Raw genomic sequence first — 17,998 nt, 5'->3', positions numbered from 1 at the left:
AGGGCAAGGGCACCAAGGCATTTTTTCCTTGGTAAAAGGGCATCCTATGAGGAAGTTTTAAGTTTCTACAGAGCATTTCATTGACCAGATGGCAAAAATTTGACTCCCATAATCGGCCGACCGTGTTGGTCGACGAGGTAAAAGGAAAACCACGCAATTCAAAACATACGTGTATTTGTGTGGATCATTGTACTCTGCTTTTAAAGGGTCTATGTACTTTTTGGGGGACAAAAAACACAATGTCCACAGATTTACATTAAACTTACACAGTTTGAAGATAATGATAGTAGAAAAGTTCCCTGAAAATATTAGATGTTGAGGTGCTGTAATTTTTGAGAAATTTTGTATGGATTTACAATAGGAGAAGCTGATATGGGAAAATTGAGGGCCAAATATAGCCAACCTGCCTGCCTAGTCTCTGTTAGTAAGGGAATCAATGTGTGGTGAAGAGGTTTTCAACTAGTGGTTTAAACTCAACGAGGCCTGGTTCTTGATAATTTTACCGAGGCGAACTCGAGGTAAATTATCAAGAACCAGGCCTCGTTGGGTTTAAACCACTAGTTGAAAACCTCTTCACCACACATTGATTCCCATTCATAAATACCTTTTCTGTCAAAAAACATCAACACTTTTGGTCAAAAAGTAAAATAAATGCAAAAATTACAATTGTTCAATAATTCTTTTCAACAGCTATGAAATGGTAAGGCCCTCGGGTAAACAACTCCTTATAAGGGAATGCTGTGCGGGTCGTGCGTATCGCGTGATGTAGCACAACTGTCCCTGCCATTGCTCTCGACCAATAGGAATGAAGAACCTGTTTTATATAAAGCACAGGTCATAAACAAAGGTTTATACACACCCACGTGACGCGCTCTCCACCAATAGGAATAGTGAAACTGTCTGAGGTATTTATGAATCAGGGTTAAAGTCAAATGAATTAATAACCATACATGTAGAGCAAGGACCACCTTGCTCTACTGTACTGTAATACAGTGCATTAACCCTACCTATATAAGGCTAAATAACAAAAAAGAGGATGAGGGCCTTACTATTTACTATTTACTATTTACTACAACCGCAAACTTATTTATACCTATTAGTTGCATGAGGACCTGTGTTAACACTAACACTAACAGGGTCGGATAAAACTAAAAAGATTTGCTGGTAGGCATTCACTAATGTTGTTTTATGAAACAGACGGTTACAAGTGTTCGAGAGCATCAAGTTAGATTTGGGAAAAGCTCCTAGGCCAGTCCTTTTTTTTTTTTTTTTTGACAAAAATCGAAAAATAGTAAATAGTTTTAAAAAAGGATGCGGCCCCCAAAAAAGATGCAGGTTGGGACGATTAACTGGTGTTTTTTTTTTTTTTTGCCTAAGTCTGTTTACATACGAGGTCAATGTATACTAAGTATACAAAGTACACAAAGCTTGTTCACTTGTTTATATTTTTTTAATGGTTTCTCACTTGCACTAACTGGCAGTAAGGGCTGATGTAAAAGTGTATTTAGTTCAAAGTTGCAGGAAAAATTATTAAAACAAATTAAATACAGTCAAACTTATGACAAAGGTAGGCCCTAGAACGTACCATTTGGGTAAATAAAATAAATAAAAAAATAAAAACAGAAACAAATTCAACACAACTTGTGTCTTGGATCCCAGCAGTTGTTTAAAAAGAACTTAGGGTGAGCCTCGTTTTCTTTTTCTCCCCACACAGACAAAAACAAAATACACATTGCGCATTAATATTCACTTGCGAGTGCCCCTTTAAAGCGATTGACCTAAATTAGCATTGAGAAGCAGCTATGAATGTATAAGTTCCTGCCCACTGGGGATGGCTTGTATGGGAAAACAGTGGCAGTTGGGCTATTACACACACACAAACAACATACCATCACTGCTTGCACAACAACCCTGCAGGCACTAAACCACAGTTGTCAGTTGTGTGGTGTTCTCCCATAGATGTCTGACCTAATGGGGTCACAGTTTGGCAAACAGCAGAGTGTTTTTGTTGGGCTGTATAGTGTAAACCAACAACTATTTTGGTCATTGGCCAGGGTTGAACTGGAACAGTTACTGACTGTGAATGATTTCACTTTTAGGTTTAATTAAAGAAACAAGCTACACAAAATGTATCAGTTGTTAATCACCAGTGTGCACAAAACAAATTGTGTAAATAATTTGCCAAGATTGCTTACGGCCACGAAAACGCACAAGCCCAGAAAAAACCCAAAATGAAAATCGGTGGTGTAGTGTAGAAGACACTGAATTCCTTCCTACATGTATTATACACATAGGGCCTCAATACATGTACATTATAAGTTATTCTTTCACATAATAATAACAAACTTAAAGCCATTGGACCCTTTCGGTAAACAGTGTTGTCCAAGGCCCACACTTTGTGTACCACAACTTCTATATCAAATAACAAACCTGTGAAAATTTAGGCTCAATCGGTCATCGGAGTCGGGAGAAAACAACGGAAAAACCCACCCTTGTTTCCGCGCGTTTCGCCGTGTCATGACATGTGTTTAAAATAAATCCGTAATTCTCGTTAACGAGAATTTATATTGTTTTGCTGTTTTCTCAAAAAGTAAAGCATTTCATGGAATAATATTTCAAGAGAAGTCTTTCACCATTGCCTTCTGTAAACCCTGTAAGTTATTTGAAATCTGTGAACTTCTTTTTTCTTTTCTGAACCAAAAGGGTCCAATGGCTTTAATACAGGAAACAGTTTATTTATTTATATTACAAACTATTTTTAAAGCTGAATTGCACATGTGTGGGCATTGTTAATTCTTTTTAAACTTCCGAAATAACACCTAGATGTCATTCAAGGACACGGATCGATACATTATTGACAAAAAATTGTCATCAATCATACGTCACCATGCGCCTGTAGAATACTAATAACAAATCACTGACATGCATATATTTATGTATGAACAATATATTTGTATTCCAATAATTGTAAGAGCACCGCCAGTGTCATCTTAACACCAGTTGCAAATCATCAGAAATTTTGTGATCTTTCTAGCACAAGTGAAATACAGTCCCGACGTTAAAATACCTAATTTTGCAGGGGCAACAATGTCAAAACCAGGGCCCTTGTCATCAATTCAACCCCTGTTAGTGTAAATTATCTTGTTTTACATGCCAGGCAGTACTAGATATACATAGATACATGGGTTGCCAGGCCCTCTAAATGTGTAAATGACAAGTCAGCAGTCCAAATTTCACATAAAAAAGGGCCATGCCTTTCACCACTGACCTAATGTAGCCAGCTGGACCACTTGGCTAATGTCTTTGTACTGTTTTCAAGTATCAAAATAAATGCAAGTTTGAAAGAATGATAAATTTTGACTGATCATTGGGTGTTTCACCTGGCATTTGTTGGCCAGTGGACAGGAGAACCCCCAAGATGACAGAATTAGATGAAATATCCTCCTAATTTTGTCAAGAAGCAGGTGTATACTTGATTGTACAGCTGGTGATGTACACACACGTCCAGTGGTTGCTACAGTATGCAAGGTGATCCTATCGAATAATGAAGGCGAGGAAGTATTCATTTTGTGTACTGAAGATTTCTTATTCATTGGACACTGTAGTAGTCTCGCCACACTAACCACAAAACATGTGTGGGTGTCCACTAACCATGCCATTTGTTGTCAACAAACTTAAAGGGACATTGCTTTATGGATGATTGATCTCTCATCAGCCGCTTTCAATATTTTAATATTTTTTAACCCCCTTTAACAGTTTGCTTTTTAGTTATTTATTACATGATTGAACTTTAAAATTTCAATTGTGCTTACATTTTACAAAACTGTTTATAATGTACTGTACTTTGGATACCTACATGTACTTAACTTGTGAAATTGTAAATATTATACACAGTATAATTTGAACATTCCGAAGTTTAAAAATTTGTTTCATGTTTTAAAGGCAGTGGACACTATTGGTAATTACTCAAAATAATTATTAACATAAAACCTTTCTTGGTGACGAGTAATGGGGAGAGGTTGATGGTATAAAACGTTGTGAGAAACGGCTCCCTCTTAAGTGCCATAGTTTTTGAGAAAGAAGTAATTTTCCACGAATTTGATTTCGAGACCTCAGATTTAGAACTTGAGATCTAAATGCACACAACTTCGTGTGACAAGGGTGTTTTTTCTTTCATTATTATCTTGCAACTTTGATGACCGATTGAGCTCAAATTTTCACAGGTTTGTTATTTTATGCATATGTTGAGACACACCAACTGTGAAGACTAGTTTTTGACCATTTCCAATAGTGTCCACTGTCTTTAATTGTACAAACTAATTTCATACAGACAGAAAATGTTCTATGCCTGGTCTGTTGGGCAAAATGCCAGGCAAAAACCAAACAAATTCTACCAAATTTGGCTAAATCCTTGCACTTGTCAATGCCGCATAAAACATTACACTTCCATATTGTACCCACAAAAAAACATTGTGCCAATAAATACAAATAATACAAACAATAAAAGGAACTGTTACATGTACATTGTAAACCATAGACCTGTGTAAAGGCTGTAGTCTAATAATACACAACAAAAGGGCTTTTTGATTATTAATTTAAAGGAACACGTTGCCTTGGATCGGACGAGTTGGTCTGTAAAAAGCATTTGCAATCTTATAAAATGCATATGGTTGGAAAGATGTTTTAAAAGTATAATAAAATGATCCACACAAATTTGCCTTGAAATTGCGAGGTTTTTATTTTTCGCTAATCCTATTTGTGGAGAACGTGTCACGTGGGGTGTTTAAACGGTTAATAATGACCAGCTGGACTCTGTTTCTAACCAGTTAGTCATAGTGCAAGACGTTTCTTGTTACAGGCGATGCGGCGCTGTCAGTGAGTTGGCCGCGCTGTGTGTGAAAGGAAAACGAGAACGTCTTGCACCAAGACTATACGCGCATGAACGAATTCGGAAACTGTCTGAAATAGGTGTCTCAGTCATAACAGTGCAAAACACGTACGTACAGAGCTCAAGCACGTCAGAAACGTATTCTTACTTTATCACGCCTTTTATCCAAAAAGCAATTAAAAATGGGAATAAAAGAGTAGTGACTCGTTCTTAAACGGCCATGCAAACCTTGCAGGGTTGTTGCAGTGCCTTAAAGGCCCTCACCTTTGGCTCGGGCCTTTATCACACGTCAACGACTCTGCCGATTTTAAATGGCCGTTAAAGAACTCGTTAAAGAAATCTGCCAAACCCTCCCGTACAAGAACCATGATGTAGATCAATGCAAGAACGAAGTCTAAGGCCAAAGTAGGCACCAAAGAGTCTCACCATAACAAAAACAACTGTCAGGCCATTAAAGGGGCTGTGTCATCATGACCAGGGCCCAATTTCATGGCGCTGCTAAGCACATAATTTGCTAAGCATGAAATTTCTCCCTTGATAAAAACAGGAATGCCAACTAAGCTTGGGCGATATCACGATATTATCGAATATCGCGATATTAATTTGGAAACGATTTCGATATCGGATGGATTTGGTTTTAATCGAAATATCGATATATCGCGATATATCGCGATGTATTTGCTAGCTGAGACGTCTTGCACCCCATAGGTTTGGAGTAAAACCAGAAGAATAGGTTATTAGAACACCTCTCTTATGCTATGACTGTCTCTTCTACAACTTTCACTTGGAGTTTGAAGACTGATGATGTCAAATTTAATTAATCGCGATTATATCGAATATCGCGATACATTGTCGGCGATATATCGTGAATAAAATAAATCGATATCGCCCAAGCTTAATGCCAACCAAATTTCCATGTGATTTTCAGGACAAGCATACACCAGCTGAATACCAGTATGAAGCAACAGACAACAAATGGAAATTTGGTTGGTAATCCTGTTTTCATCATGGAAGAAATGTCATGCTAAGCAAATTTTTGTGCTTAGCAGCTCTATGAAATTGGGCACAGAGCAGGCCTGTGGCTTTACATGGAATTATGAACTCTCTCCAAATTTAACTACGAAGAGCATGCTTGTGCGTGCTGTAAAAGTTCCACACACAAAAAACGATACAAGTTCCACAATTCCATTTACATGTATACAGCTGCAGGCCTGCTTTGGTCATGACGAAACAGTCTCTTTAAACACACTTGAACTTGAACAAAACAAAATCTATAAAGGGCATGAAGACATCAGGAACAAACATAAACCAGCATGAAATTGATTTCTGTTAAAATTCATACCTCCATTCACCACACGGCTACATAACTGCAGTTAGACATCTAACGTTACATCCAAGCACTTGAAGACACTTTTTCGGTGTATATACTCAGTTGGTAATTAAAATGTCCGACCAAAAACTCAGAAAAACGATCAAAAGCAATCATGGCCGAGTACGTATCGCAGTTGTCTAGATGATCCCTTATGAATGCACTAAAGCCTGCTGAACAACCAAGCCATAGGAGACCCTTGGCACACTGCCAAATCTATTCTGCGCCCTCCCCAATGGAATATCTCTTCACTGTACACAATACACTGTAGTGCTTTATTATATACGTCAGTCAGTCGGTAGCCATTCATAATTCCACTGAAAGACAGGTCTTCACATGTACTGGTACTCAGTCAGCAGAGACAGTCCGACCAGAGAAAGATCACCATAACCCTTATGCTTATACAGCATCCACTAACACAACATGTGTTCTTTTTCTGACCTTCTTGATGCTAGAAACGGATGACTACATTTATACTGTAATGGGTACAGTCATTTACATGAATGGTAATGGAAATCGTCAGGGCATGAACGTTTTTACATGAACTTGAATATAACCATAGGTTGATGCTTACAGACCAAAGCGCCCCTGATACACAATGCAAGGTGTGAATGTCAAGCTAGTGTGATTTAAACAGACTTTCAACTGTCTATTTATAAAGATTAAAAAACCTGCAAGCACACCCATATGCCAAACAGTACTCTTAAAGACACTGGACACTATTGGTAATAGACCCTTCCCATGAAATATGTAAATTGCACATAGCGCGTGCGCACTAACGTTTTGGTTGACAAAATGAGAGAACATCGCGCTGTTTTGTACACGGCTAATGGGTGCGTGACGCAGACGCGATTGAGCGTCTGCTTAGTGCACAACTCTATGGCGTTTGCCAACCAATAGGGTCTGTACGCATGCGTAATGTGATTAGCATATTTCATGGGAAGGGTCCATTGTCGAAGACCAGTCTTAATATAATAATAAAAATAATGCGTTTATAATGCGCAATCTATCTAGTGTACAAGACCCTTTTCCGAGGCGCAGAACAAAAAAACAATACATACAACAAGAAATGTAGAACATAATAAAAAAAATCACAATGAATAATCTACCGTCAAGACATGTAACGAGCTAAGTGTAAGAGGGTTTAAATAAATGAGTTTTCAGTCTTCCCATTTAGTGTATCTCAACATATATGCATAAAATAACAAACCAGTGAAAATTTGAGGTCAATCGGTCGTCGTTGCGAGATAATCATGAGAGAAAAAAACACCCTTGTCAGGGGAAGTTGTGTGCGTTCAGATGCTTGATTTCGAGACCTCAAGTTCTAAATCTGAGGTCTCAAAATCAAAATCGTGGAAAATTACTTCTTTCTCGAAAACTACTCCACTTCAGAGGGAGTCGTTTCTCACAATGTTTTATACTACCAGCCTCTCCCCATTACTCGTTACCAAGTAAGGTTTTGTGCTAATAAATATTTTGAGTAAATAACAATTGTGTCCAATGCCTTTAACTCAAGCTTGCCGAGTGGACGGGTTTTCTCACCTTATGACACTGAGAGATCGTTAACATACCGAAAGGCTCAACATTGAAGCTCTAACAGCAGGAAAAATGAGCAGGAGTTAGACTGGAGGAATGAGGGAAATTTTAGAGCGGGGATAAACATCAACACTTTGATTTGATTGTCTAGATTGGTTAGATTAACAAAGTGCTGGCACACTGCCTTGGGTTCCTGGCTGTTTTATTGTGTTGCACATTCTGGATTGGGGATTTTTCAATACTCTATTGAATTTTCCCCAACCTTTCTTACTTCAAACCAAACTCTTACCCACTAATCAAATCCACAATGAGTATTGCATGATTGTTTTCCAAAGCAAATAGAAAATTTACACTTTGTTGTATAAAACAACAGATACTCAAGTTTCATTAAAATGTTTACAGTAGCTAAACATTGTTGTTTACGTGTATGTACATGTACAGTGTCTTTTTTAAATTATGGATGAAGAATTAAGCTATAGCTCAGTCTAATAACAGTAACCTTATCAATCATATGACCTATAAATTTGACATTTTAATTTGACAGAAAATTCTAACACGCCTACAGTGCATGTGTACATGTAGGTTGTTTGTGTAGGTTGCCAGATGATCTAGCGATAAAAAAGATTTTAAAAAACTACACTTGTTCATGTAGTTTGAACCAGATGATTAGTATAACAATATAATATCGAAGTCTTATATAGCGCACGTACACTCTACCAAACAAGGTACTCAAACTTTCAGAAAGATAGGTTATTGCAGTGATGAATTCTAAGACCAAATTATTTAGCACCTTCTAAGGGTGTACAAGACGCATACAGTCAGCCACAGCCAGGAACACCAGGGCGAACCCCTTCTCTTTGCGATAAGTGCACTGGGTTCTTTTCCATGTGTTACACAACACATGGGACCAACGGCTTTATGTCCCAGCCTTGCGCAGCTACATAAAATGCTCTTTATTCAACAGCTGCCCACTGGGACAGTAAAAAATGCAAGATGCTTTTATGGAGGCAATTGCCCTTGGAAGTGCCCTACCGAAGGAGTGAAACGCTGTGGTGCCTGTGCCCTTTTAAAAGTAAAGCTTCAAAAAGGCCGCCTACATCTATTTGTCTGCAAAAGTTTCAGTTTCCAACATTTGAAAAATATTTTAAACAATCAAATCTTTAGGATACTACTAGGATGAACATAGCACAAAACAGCACAACAAGTACACACCTATAACTCAATAAATAACCCAGTGATTTTTGTTGTTATTTCCTTATAAATGTTTTGATAGTTTGACTGGTCGTTAAACAGCAACAGATATGAAGCAGAGCTCAAATTTTACACTGGACCACAGACTGGAGACTGTTTTTGTGGTGCACCTGCTAAAGGAAAAGTACACGTTTTGTAATTGTCAAAGACCAGTCTTATCTCTTGGTGTATCCCATCATAACCATAAAATAACAAGCCTGTGAAAATTTGAGCTAAATTGGTCATCGGATTTGCGAGAAAATGATGAAAGAAAAACACCCTTGCTGGACGAATTTGTGTGTTTTCAGATAAGAAAAAAAGACTTCTAGCTTGTAGAAGTCTTTTATTATTTTAGTGAGAAATTACCTCTTTCTCAAAAACTACGTTACATGTATTTCAGAGGGAGTCGTTTCCCACAATGGTTTATACTATAAACAGCTCTCCAATGCTCGTTACCAAGTCAGTTTTAAAGTTAATATTTGTTATGAGTAATTACCAAAGGTGTGCCTTCCCTTTAACCCATGACTAGACAAGTGCAGCAGTCTTGTGTTTTCAAACTGAATAATAGAACCTCACCATGTAAAAACAGGCTGTGTTGAAATGTTGACTTAAAGTCTGATAAACGCCTTTCAGTTCCATTGAGTAATGAAGAATGATCTGTAATGTTTAGGGCCACTGATTTTCCGCGATCGCGGAAAACGGACGGAATTCGCGGAATCCGCCCTTTGAAACGGAAAACGGGATTTCAGAAAATTTGATTTTTTTTTTTTTTTTTTTTTTCTTGACGCCAAAACTATTGAAATTGCATTCTTTATTAAGATTCTTTTTGTTAAACTAAAAAGGCATCAGAAATCAGACCATTAAAAAGTACGAGATCGTAACCGTGGATCATTCTGTTCTACTTCACACCATCCTCAATGTTTACACACATGATGTACACACGTTGTTAACATGGTTAAGCGAAGGGCATTATTCGCGGCACGTTTTAAACATTTTTTGTTCACCCAAATTGCATTTTCTCCCTCTCTTTTACCAACAATAATACACAAACTAGCTTACCTATGATCTATAAGAACACATACAATGTTTTTTCATCTCGGAAAGGTCTAAAATAAAACCGTAAACTGTCAACATTCTGTTGCCAAAGCGAAAACAAAATGGCTGACATTTTGTTTGTGGATGGAGAATGGTCACGTCCATAGACTTGTTCCCAAGTCTTTGATCATGCTGAAACAGCGCCCTCTTGTGGATACACTCCTGTCATTAGCCTACAATGTGGCTGATGCAGAGAATCAACTGCAGTTTTAGACTTGGAATCAAGTCTATCACATCATGTGCATTGATACTGCAGTCACAGGGCAACCTTTTTAGAACAGCAGTATACAAAATAATCCACAATTATAAAAAAAAGTATTTTTTTAAAATTTGTCAGTTCAAATGAACATTTTACGAAGTCAACAGTGCAACTTATCTCAAATTGATTTTTATAAGTGTGTCCCTGGGTATTAAACAACCTTTTATCTAATTAAAAAAACATGAAACGGAATTTTTTGTGCCTGAAACGGAATTCATGTTTTTGCCAAACGGAATTTGCACTTTTCTGAAACGGAAAATCAGTGGCCCTAAATGTTTGATCTGGGTTTCCAGTCAGAAGCCTTTACAACCTCTAAATACTGTGTAGCCAGGGATCACAACCAAGTTTAAAAAAAAGATACTTTAAATCTTATTTTTAAAATAATACTATTTTGCATATTTAACCAAATACTCTGAAAAAGAAAGACAATAATGTGTACAATGTGCTAGACAAAACACAAATGACACTCAATAGCATGCACTGTATGTTTTTTAAAAGTTTAATCTCCAGCCATTCAAGTAAGGATTCTAAGCACCCCAGACCCAGACTAACAGCAAATTATGCATGGCATTTCAATCAAGTTTCCAGAATATTGTGTTGCCTGTCTGTACTGAAAGCAAAGCAATAAGTGTCCGACATACAACAAACAATTTGAATTCGGAATGGGAAGAGGTCACTGATGAAGAAAATATTCACAAGAATGCAGAATGTATTGGGTTTTTGTCTCTACATTCCTAAGCTTGAATTCGGGTGAAAATCAACAAGACTGCAGGGCTGGTATGTTGTATGTATGCAGCACAACATTTTTACTGGACCAGAATTATTTTTAGAAGATGACAATTAAAATTTGAATACTGAACCTGTTTTTATTTACAGGCAAAGCATACCTTTGCTTTTTGGCAACCGTTGGGTTGTTTTAATCCTATATAAACGTAGATTATATGTAGGCCTATACAACAAATATTACCAGTGAAAGCTTCATTTTCAAATCTGGAGTGGTTTTTATGTTCCTGCAGGAAGAATAATCGGCAATCTGAGAAACGTGTCATGCATGAAATGATTCCTAGTTCAAAATGGTTGTAAACGCTTTGCTCTAAAACCACATTTCTAAAGAGGAAATCGTTTCTCAAAATGTTTAATGTCAGTCAGCTGCACAGTGCTCATTACCAAGTAAGTTTTAAAGATCAGTAATTTCTGGAGTAATGACCAAGGTAAATTGTACCCCCTGCCTGCCTCTATATATGACAGTCACTCCCATCGCCCCCTTGTTAAAGAGGCAGTGGACACTAATTGGTAATTACTCAAAATAATTATTTATAAGCATAAAACCTCACTTGGTAACAAGTAATGGGGAGAGGTTGATAGTATAAAACATTGTGAGAAACGGCTCCCTCTGAAGTGACATAGTTTTCGAGAAAGAAGTAATTTTCCACAAATTTGATTTTGAGACCTCGAAATCAAGCATCTGAAAGCACACAAGTTCGTGTGACAAGGGTGTTTTATTCTTTCACAGTTATTTGGCAACTCCGACAACCAATCGAGCTCAAATTTTCGCAGGTTTGTTATTTTATGCATATGTTGGGATACACCAAGTGAGAAGACTGGTCTTTGACAATAACCAATAATAGTGTTGAGTGTCTTTAACCCCATTCCAAACTCGTCAGCAAATACATGTGTAGTTGAACAAATCTACTTTTCACCCCCACTTTTCATCAGTCCTGGGTGATTCCTTTAATCTACATGTGACCTTGGGTTGCCATGGATTTAGCCTCCGACTCTTCCTTCATAATGTAGTATGGATGCACCCAAGTTACAAGATGCTAATGTAGGCCTACAGTAAAGATTACCCTGGATGCACTTCGAGATTGATTGACACAAATACATTTGTGATTGACAGGAATATAACAAGTGGGGCTTAAATTACTCCATTTGTTGGCGTTTTAAAACCAAATTACTCCATTTGTTGCTGTGTTTAAAGTCAAAAACAGTGCTTTTGTTTGAATAATTATACAGACACAATGTTGTAACAGGGAATACCTTAGGAAATCCTTGACTTTAGAACTGTAATCTTGAATTTTGTATTCACCGATTATTTGCCTGTTAACAAGAACTACATTCACTGGTATTTTATGCATTGGTCAACAGTGCCAAGGCTTGATTGAACACAGTTGGTTTTAGCAACGACCAGAAAGCATTTTTATGTCTCCTTATTTTGGACTGACAAATAACTTACACAACGATTTCTATTGTTATCATGAATGACACAATTGAAAGCTAGCAATGCCACTGACAACAGTGTCCCCAGTTGGGTGAAGGCCCCTTATTGGAAAGTGGGTAAAAAACTTATGGGAGCTATTGCCAAAAAGTACAAACAAAACAGGAATTGCAGGCGTTAACACATTTGCATGCCCATGGGGGAGGAGCAAAGTGCACTTACAACATCGCCGAAACAAAATACAGTGTAAGATGAACAAACATCGTAGACATCTTTATAAGAACAGATTGGATGTTTGCATCCAACTTTGCAGCTCAAGTTTTATTTTTAGACGTGAAACCATCAAAGCACACACACGTACTTTTGGCTTTTCTCGAAATCACTTTGAGAAATCGATGTGCTCACCAGTAGTGTACAGAAGCATTGCTAAGTGGCTTACAACAAGAAACTGAAGACAAAGCACACACTTAACATGATATTCTGTATGGTTTTAAAGAAGCCTATATCGGTAATTGAGCAAAACATGTAGGCCACGATAGAAGAAAACGCCATTTAAAAACCAGACAAACCCTGTTCTACTCAGGAAGTCATTATATCATACAGGTACGTTTGTTGACTGATACAGTCATACACCTTATTTGGACGCGTCTTTTTCTAACTGGAGCTCAACATAAAAGCTAACGTACTAAATTGGAAACTAAGGGGGGGGGGGGACCTGGGTGGTTTCAAACTGAAAGCTCATTAATTATAAAGTTCGTACTGTGACTTTCACCAGGGAAATGTTTCTGTTTGAAATAGTGTAAGAAGCAAGTAAGATTTGAAGACCCGGCAAATCAATTTTTGATTTCAATTGCTGCTATGGAAACAAGCGGATGAGCACAAATCCCAGACAAACATAAACCGTGTCTAAATTAAAACCAGACATACAGGCTCTGGTGCCCCTTGAAATTTTCCAAAACAAATATTAATTTATCTAAAAAGCAGTGGACACTATTGGTGCTTACTCAAAATAGTTATTAGCATAAAACCTTACTTGGTTATGAGTAATGGGGAGCTGTTGATAGTATAAATCATTGTGAGAACTGGCTCCCTCTGAAGTAACGTAGTTTTGAGAAACAAGTAATTTTCCACGAATTTGATTTCGAGACCTCAAGTTTAGAACTATTTTTGTACAGTTGTTAGGTTTTGGATGGTGTTTTTTCTTTCACTATTATCTTGCAACTTCAACAGCAAATTGAGCTCAAATTTTAACAGGTTTGTTCTTTTATGCACATGTTGAGATACACCAAGTGAGAAGACTGGTCTTTGACAATTACCAATAGTGCCCAGTGTCTTTAAACAGATGCCACTAAGCAACAACTTGCCTTGCCCCTACAAGATCAGGCTTGCCTATACAGTACACGAACCTTGAGTTCAGGGAAGAAGGGGGGGGGGGGGAGAAAAACAAAACAAGTCCAGGCCATGACTATTTAGGAAAGAGAACATTAACCAATTTATGATTTGGTATTCAGTCTTAGTCAACAACCAGAATTATGACAAGTCTCGTGACTATCACTAGTAGGGCTGCTGACTTGAACATAACAACATTGAACTCAGTGAGCTTTGAGACAGGAAGTCCTTATAATGACTACATGGGAAACAGAGGAATGGTCCCCAGAGAGACCTAGAGTTTCGCGACTTCACCCAAACCGATGGTAAATGGGGTCACCTTTTTGTTCTTACGTGGGATGTTTAGGTGGAAATGGTAAACTTTTAAAGTATTGTTGGTGTGTTTGTACCAACAATTACTGGAAAAAGACAGACATTTTGTAAGAACTCTATCATAAAAAACAAACCCAGCTTTGGACATGACTACAGGGTTGATTGTTTTTAAAAACATCATTTATCGGTCTTTAGTTGACGTTATTTTACATCCTGTTCTCTATCTTGTAAAAACGGTTTTCAAAAACTTGAAAACTCAGGGCTGTCTGTCGATATACAGAAACTGGCCTGCTGTAACAAGTTAGAGTTAAAAAAGAAAATGTTATGGATGTTTTGGTAAATTTTCAGTTCTATGTCTTCTTGCCAAATGTCTATTGATAACTGATGTCGACCAGTCGCAACGGTACACGTAACTGAACCAGCTGTCCACAACTCCAAAGCTTCTCCATACATGTACACCTCTAGTGATCGCTTACGAAATGCAAATTGAATATGTAGCTCACCATTAGCACATCAAGCTTCACAATTTGAAGTATGGTTTCAAATTCAAACGTCCAATTTATATGCTGAAAACTTCTGATAGACCAGTGAAAAAGCTTGCAAACAAGTGAAGTGACTAGTTTCTGGCTAGTCACTGAAATTCAGAGCAAGCCCTCAAACTAGAACAAGTTATTAATTAGAGCCATCTCCGGGTTGGAATTATTGGCCTATTTTGCCTTGTTGGTCCCGCCTTAGTGCCCCTTTGAAAGTTTTCCATAGATTTGTCAATGGAACTGATTTTTGCCAAATGAAAGTGGAAAAAAGTCCATGCCTGTCACACTTCAAGTCATCTCTCTAGACATCTGTTGTGAAGTGTTGCATTGTAACTTTGATCCTTTGATGGCTTTCTGTAAAACTTTTACAATTGTCTTCTCCAAATGCCCAAAAGATAAGTTCCACTAAAATCGCTTTCATTTTTTTATATTGCGAGCATAAAGGAAGACCAGTTGATACAATTGTATTAAAAGTACAAGGTTTTTCACCCCACTAACAGACAATTGCAAGTTATGATTTTACTATAAAGCAAAAGGCCAAGGTTAAAGCCATTATACACTTTGGTACAGACAAAATAATAAAAGTTTACAGATTTACAAATAATTTACAGGGTTTACAGAAGGTGATGGTGAAAGACTTCCCTTGAAATATTATTCCATGAAATGCTTTACTTTTTTAGAAAACATTAAAACAATATCAACTCTCGTTAGCGAGAATAACGGATTTATTTTAAACACATGTCATGACACGGCGAAACGTGGGGAAACAAGGGAGGGTTTTCCCGTTATTTTCTCCCGACTCCGATGACCGATTGAGCCTAAATTTTCACAGGTTTGTTATTTTTATATATATAAGTTGTGGTACACGAAGTGTGAGCCTTGGACAATGTTGTTTACCGAAAGTGTCCAATGGCTTCAAAGAAAAGCTGATTAGGGTACATGTACAATGTATGTCCTACATGTACTACGTTTTTTTACATGTAGTAGCCTATAGGGTTCAAAATTTACACACTGCATGGACCACATGGATTTTAGTGCTGGGTTAGTGAACCCATGACTGGACAAGTCCAGACTTTTGAGTCTCACAAATTATGTCTCTCTATTCTGTTCTACCCTTGAAACAAATGAGATAAATCTTTCTTACTGCTCATTAAACTAAAAACAGTTATCGCACAACATTGGTAAACAGTATTGTCCAAAGGCCCATACTTCGTATATCAAACTTATAAAACAACGAACCTGGGGAAATTTAGGCTCAATCGGTCATCGGAGTTGGGAGAATACAACGGGAAAACCCACCCTTGTTTCCGCACATTTCGCCGATTCATAATGTTATGAATCGGCGCCATGAAAATCCGTTATTCTCAATATTGAGAATTGATATTGTTTTAAATGTTTTCTCAAAAAGTAAAGAATTACATGGAATAATATTTCAAGGGAAGTCTTTCACAATTACCTTCTGTAAACCCTGTGTAAATCTGTGAACTTTTAATTTTTGTTCTGTTCAGAAAGTGTCTGATAGCTTTAAACAGTCAAAACATTTTTTTTCTCTTTTTCTTTGATTCTGGTGTTGTAAAAAGAATTCCTGCTCCAGTAAAATTGAACTACAAGCCCTGCTGTATTGAGAACTTTCCCCTGAAATTTGAGCCCTGCTGTACCTGTAGTGACTGGAGTGACTCTGTCATTATTATGAACTACTCGTAAAAAAATAAAACTGTATGTAAACGAATCTTATTTCTAGTTCTATAGTTAGTTTCAGGGTTACCCCAGAAATATTTCAGTGACTGGCCATCAATGATCATAGTGTTGATTTACAACAATGTGTTGATTCACAGGTTCTATCATCGTGACAATGACCCAATTATCCTAGTAGTCGGGTTGTGAAGAATTTCCGTTTTTTTTCTTCACTCATTGATGTTAATGGGTAAAACCGTTTACTGTGTCCTGAAGCAAATTGACCATCTATTATTTGTCTTTATTATGAGTTATTTGTTGTGGTACGCAGTGCTAAAACATTGAATTTGAACTAACTCTACCCACCAGGCAATCTCATTAATACTGAGGTAACACATAGCTGCTCTAGAATAGAAGAGAATAGGCAACGATGGACCTTAGATTGAAACACACTTGAGTAAAATGCTGGTGGATTTGTTTTCATTTGGTTCTGGAAAGTGTAGTCACTCACACTCTAATTATAACTAAACTTGCTAAATTCGAATACAATTACAATTTTTACATAGCCTTATTTTAAATAAAACTACAACAAATGCAGACTACAGCCATTGCAAATGTTTTTATTAGCTAATTCTACGGCAGTACGTATTGGTGCACGTACAGTAACTGCACTGCATTTTATTAGAATACAACTCCTTGCAATTAATGTTCAGGTGTTTTTTGTACATGGTACTCCATTGCTGTACACATGTACAAATCTCAGTGTAGCAACAAGCAACATGTATCGAAAAAACATCCAATTTACAAATCATAACCCGCAAGTCACCGCAGAACATAAGCACCAAAACAATCCCATAGAATTTCAAACGCCAACCGATGTATCGCTGAGGAATAAACTCAATGCCATTCATTCAAATTTAATGAATTAAATTTCACTCACCCGATACTCAATCCTTATCCGTCCATTTCTTTCCCGCGGTGGCATAAAAATTAACTGGTACAAAAAAAATGAATGGCGTGACGCTGCGCATGCGCACATTACTAATGAGTGAGAGGGTTGTTTCGTGTGATAGTATTATTTTGTAGCGTGGATCGAAGAGCATCATACAATATTTGTTATTTTATGGATGATTAAAAACATTTCAAAAGTGAATTTAAATTAAAACAAAACAAAAACAAAGGTAAACTTGTAAACTGAAGGCATAGAAGATATTATTAGACACATGTGTATTTGTTTGTACTTGTTTTACGCCTCTGAAGAAGGTCCGGTTTGGATCGAAAGCTAAGGCCACCTATACCCTATTCATGATATTATTAGATCCAGTTATACACAGAAAATAGGACGGATGAGGAATGCAAAAAAAAAAATGGACCAACCAACAAATGATAAAAACACACATTGTTGGGAGTGAGATTTTGGAGTGCTCTAGTTTTTACCATATTACTTCATTTTATTCAAGTTTGAAATTTGGTTCTTGAAATTTGGTTCTTGAAACTG

At 37.2% G+C, this 17,998-nt stretch overlaps 1 protein-coding gene across 4 annotated transcripts in view; it reads right to left on the bottom strand.

Moving 5' to 3' along the window:
* LOC117288061 (CTD small phosphatase-like protein 2) overlaps positions 1–17,479 on the bottom strand; it is a 67,609-nt gene extending 50,130 nt beyond the window's left edge. For 2 of the 4 annotated variants that reach the window (XM_033768753.1, XM_033768757.1), the window contains exon 1: positions 3,381–3,412. In XM_033768753.1, coding sequence (XP_033624644.1) covers positions 3,381–3,387 — 7 coding nt within the window. In that variant the 5' untranslated portion in view covers positions 3,388–3,412. Of the gene's footprint in view, positions 1–3,380; positions 3,413–6,230; positions 6,459–17,440 lie in introns of those variants that run through there. The other 2 variants (XM_033768756.1, XM_033768754.1) reach the window with 2 other exon arrangements.
* Positions 17,480–17,998: the final 519 nt, after the last annotated feature.

The sequence above is a fragment of the Asterias rubens genome, chromosome 3 (assembly GCF_902459465.1).
Source record: "Asterias rubens chromosome 3, eAstRub1.3, whole genome shotgun sequence".
Lineage (NCBI taxonomy): Eukaryota > Metazoa > Echinodermata > Asteroidea > Forcipulatida > Asteriidae > Asterias > Asterias rubens.
The sequence above is the reverse complement of the archived record's forward strand: the minus strand, read 5'-3'. Positions and strand labels throughout refer to the sequence as shown.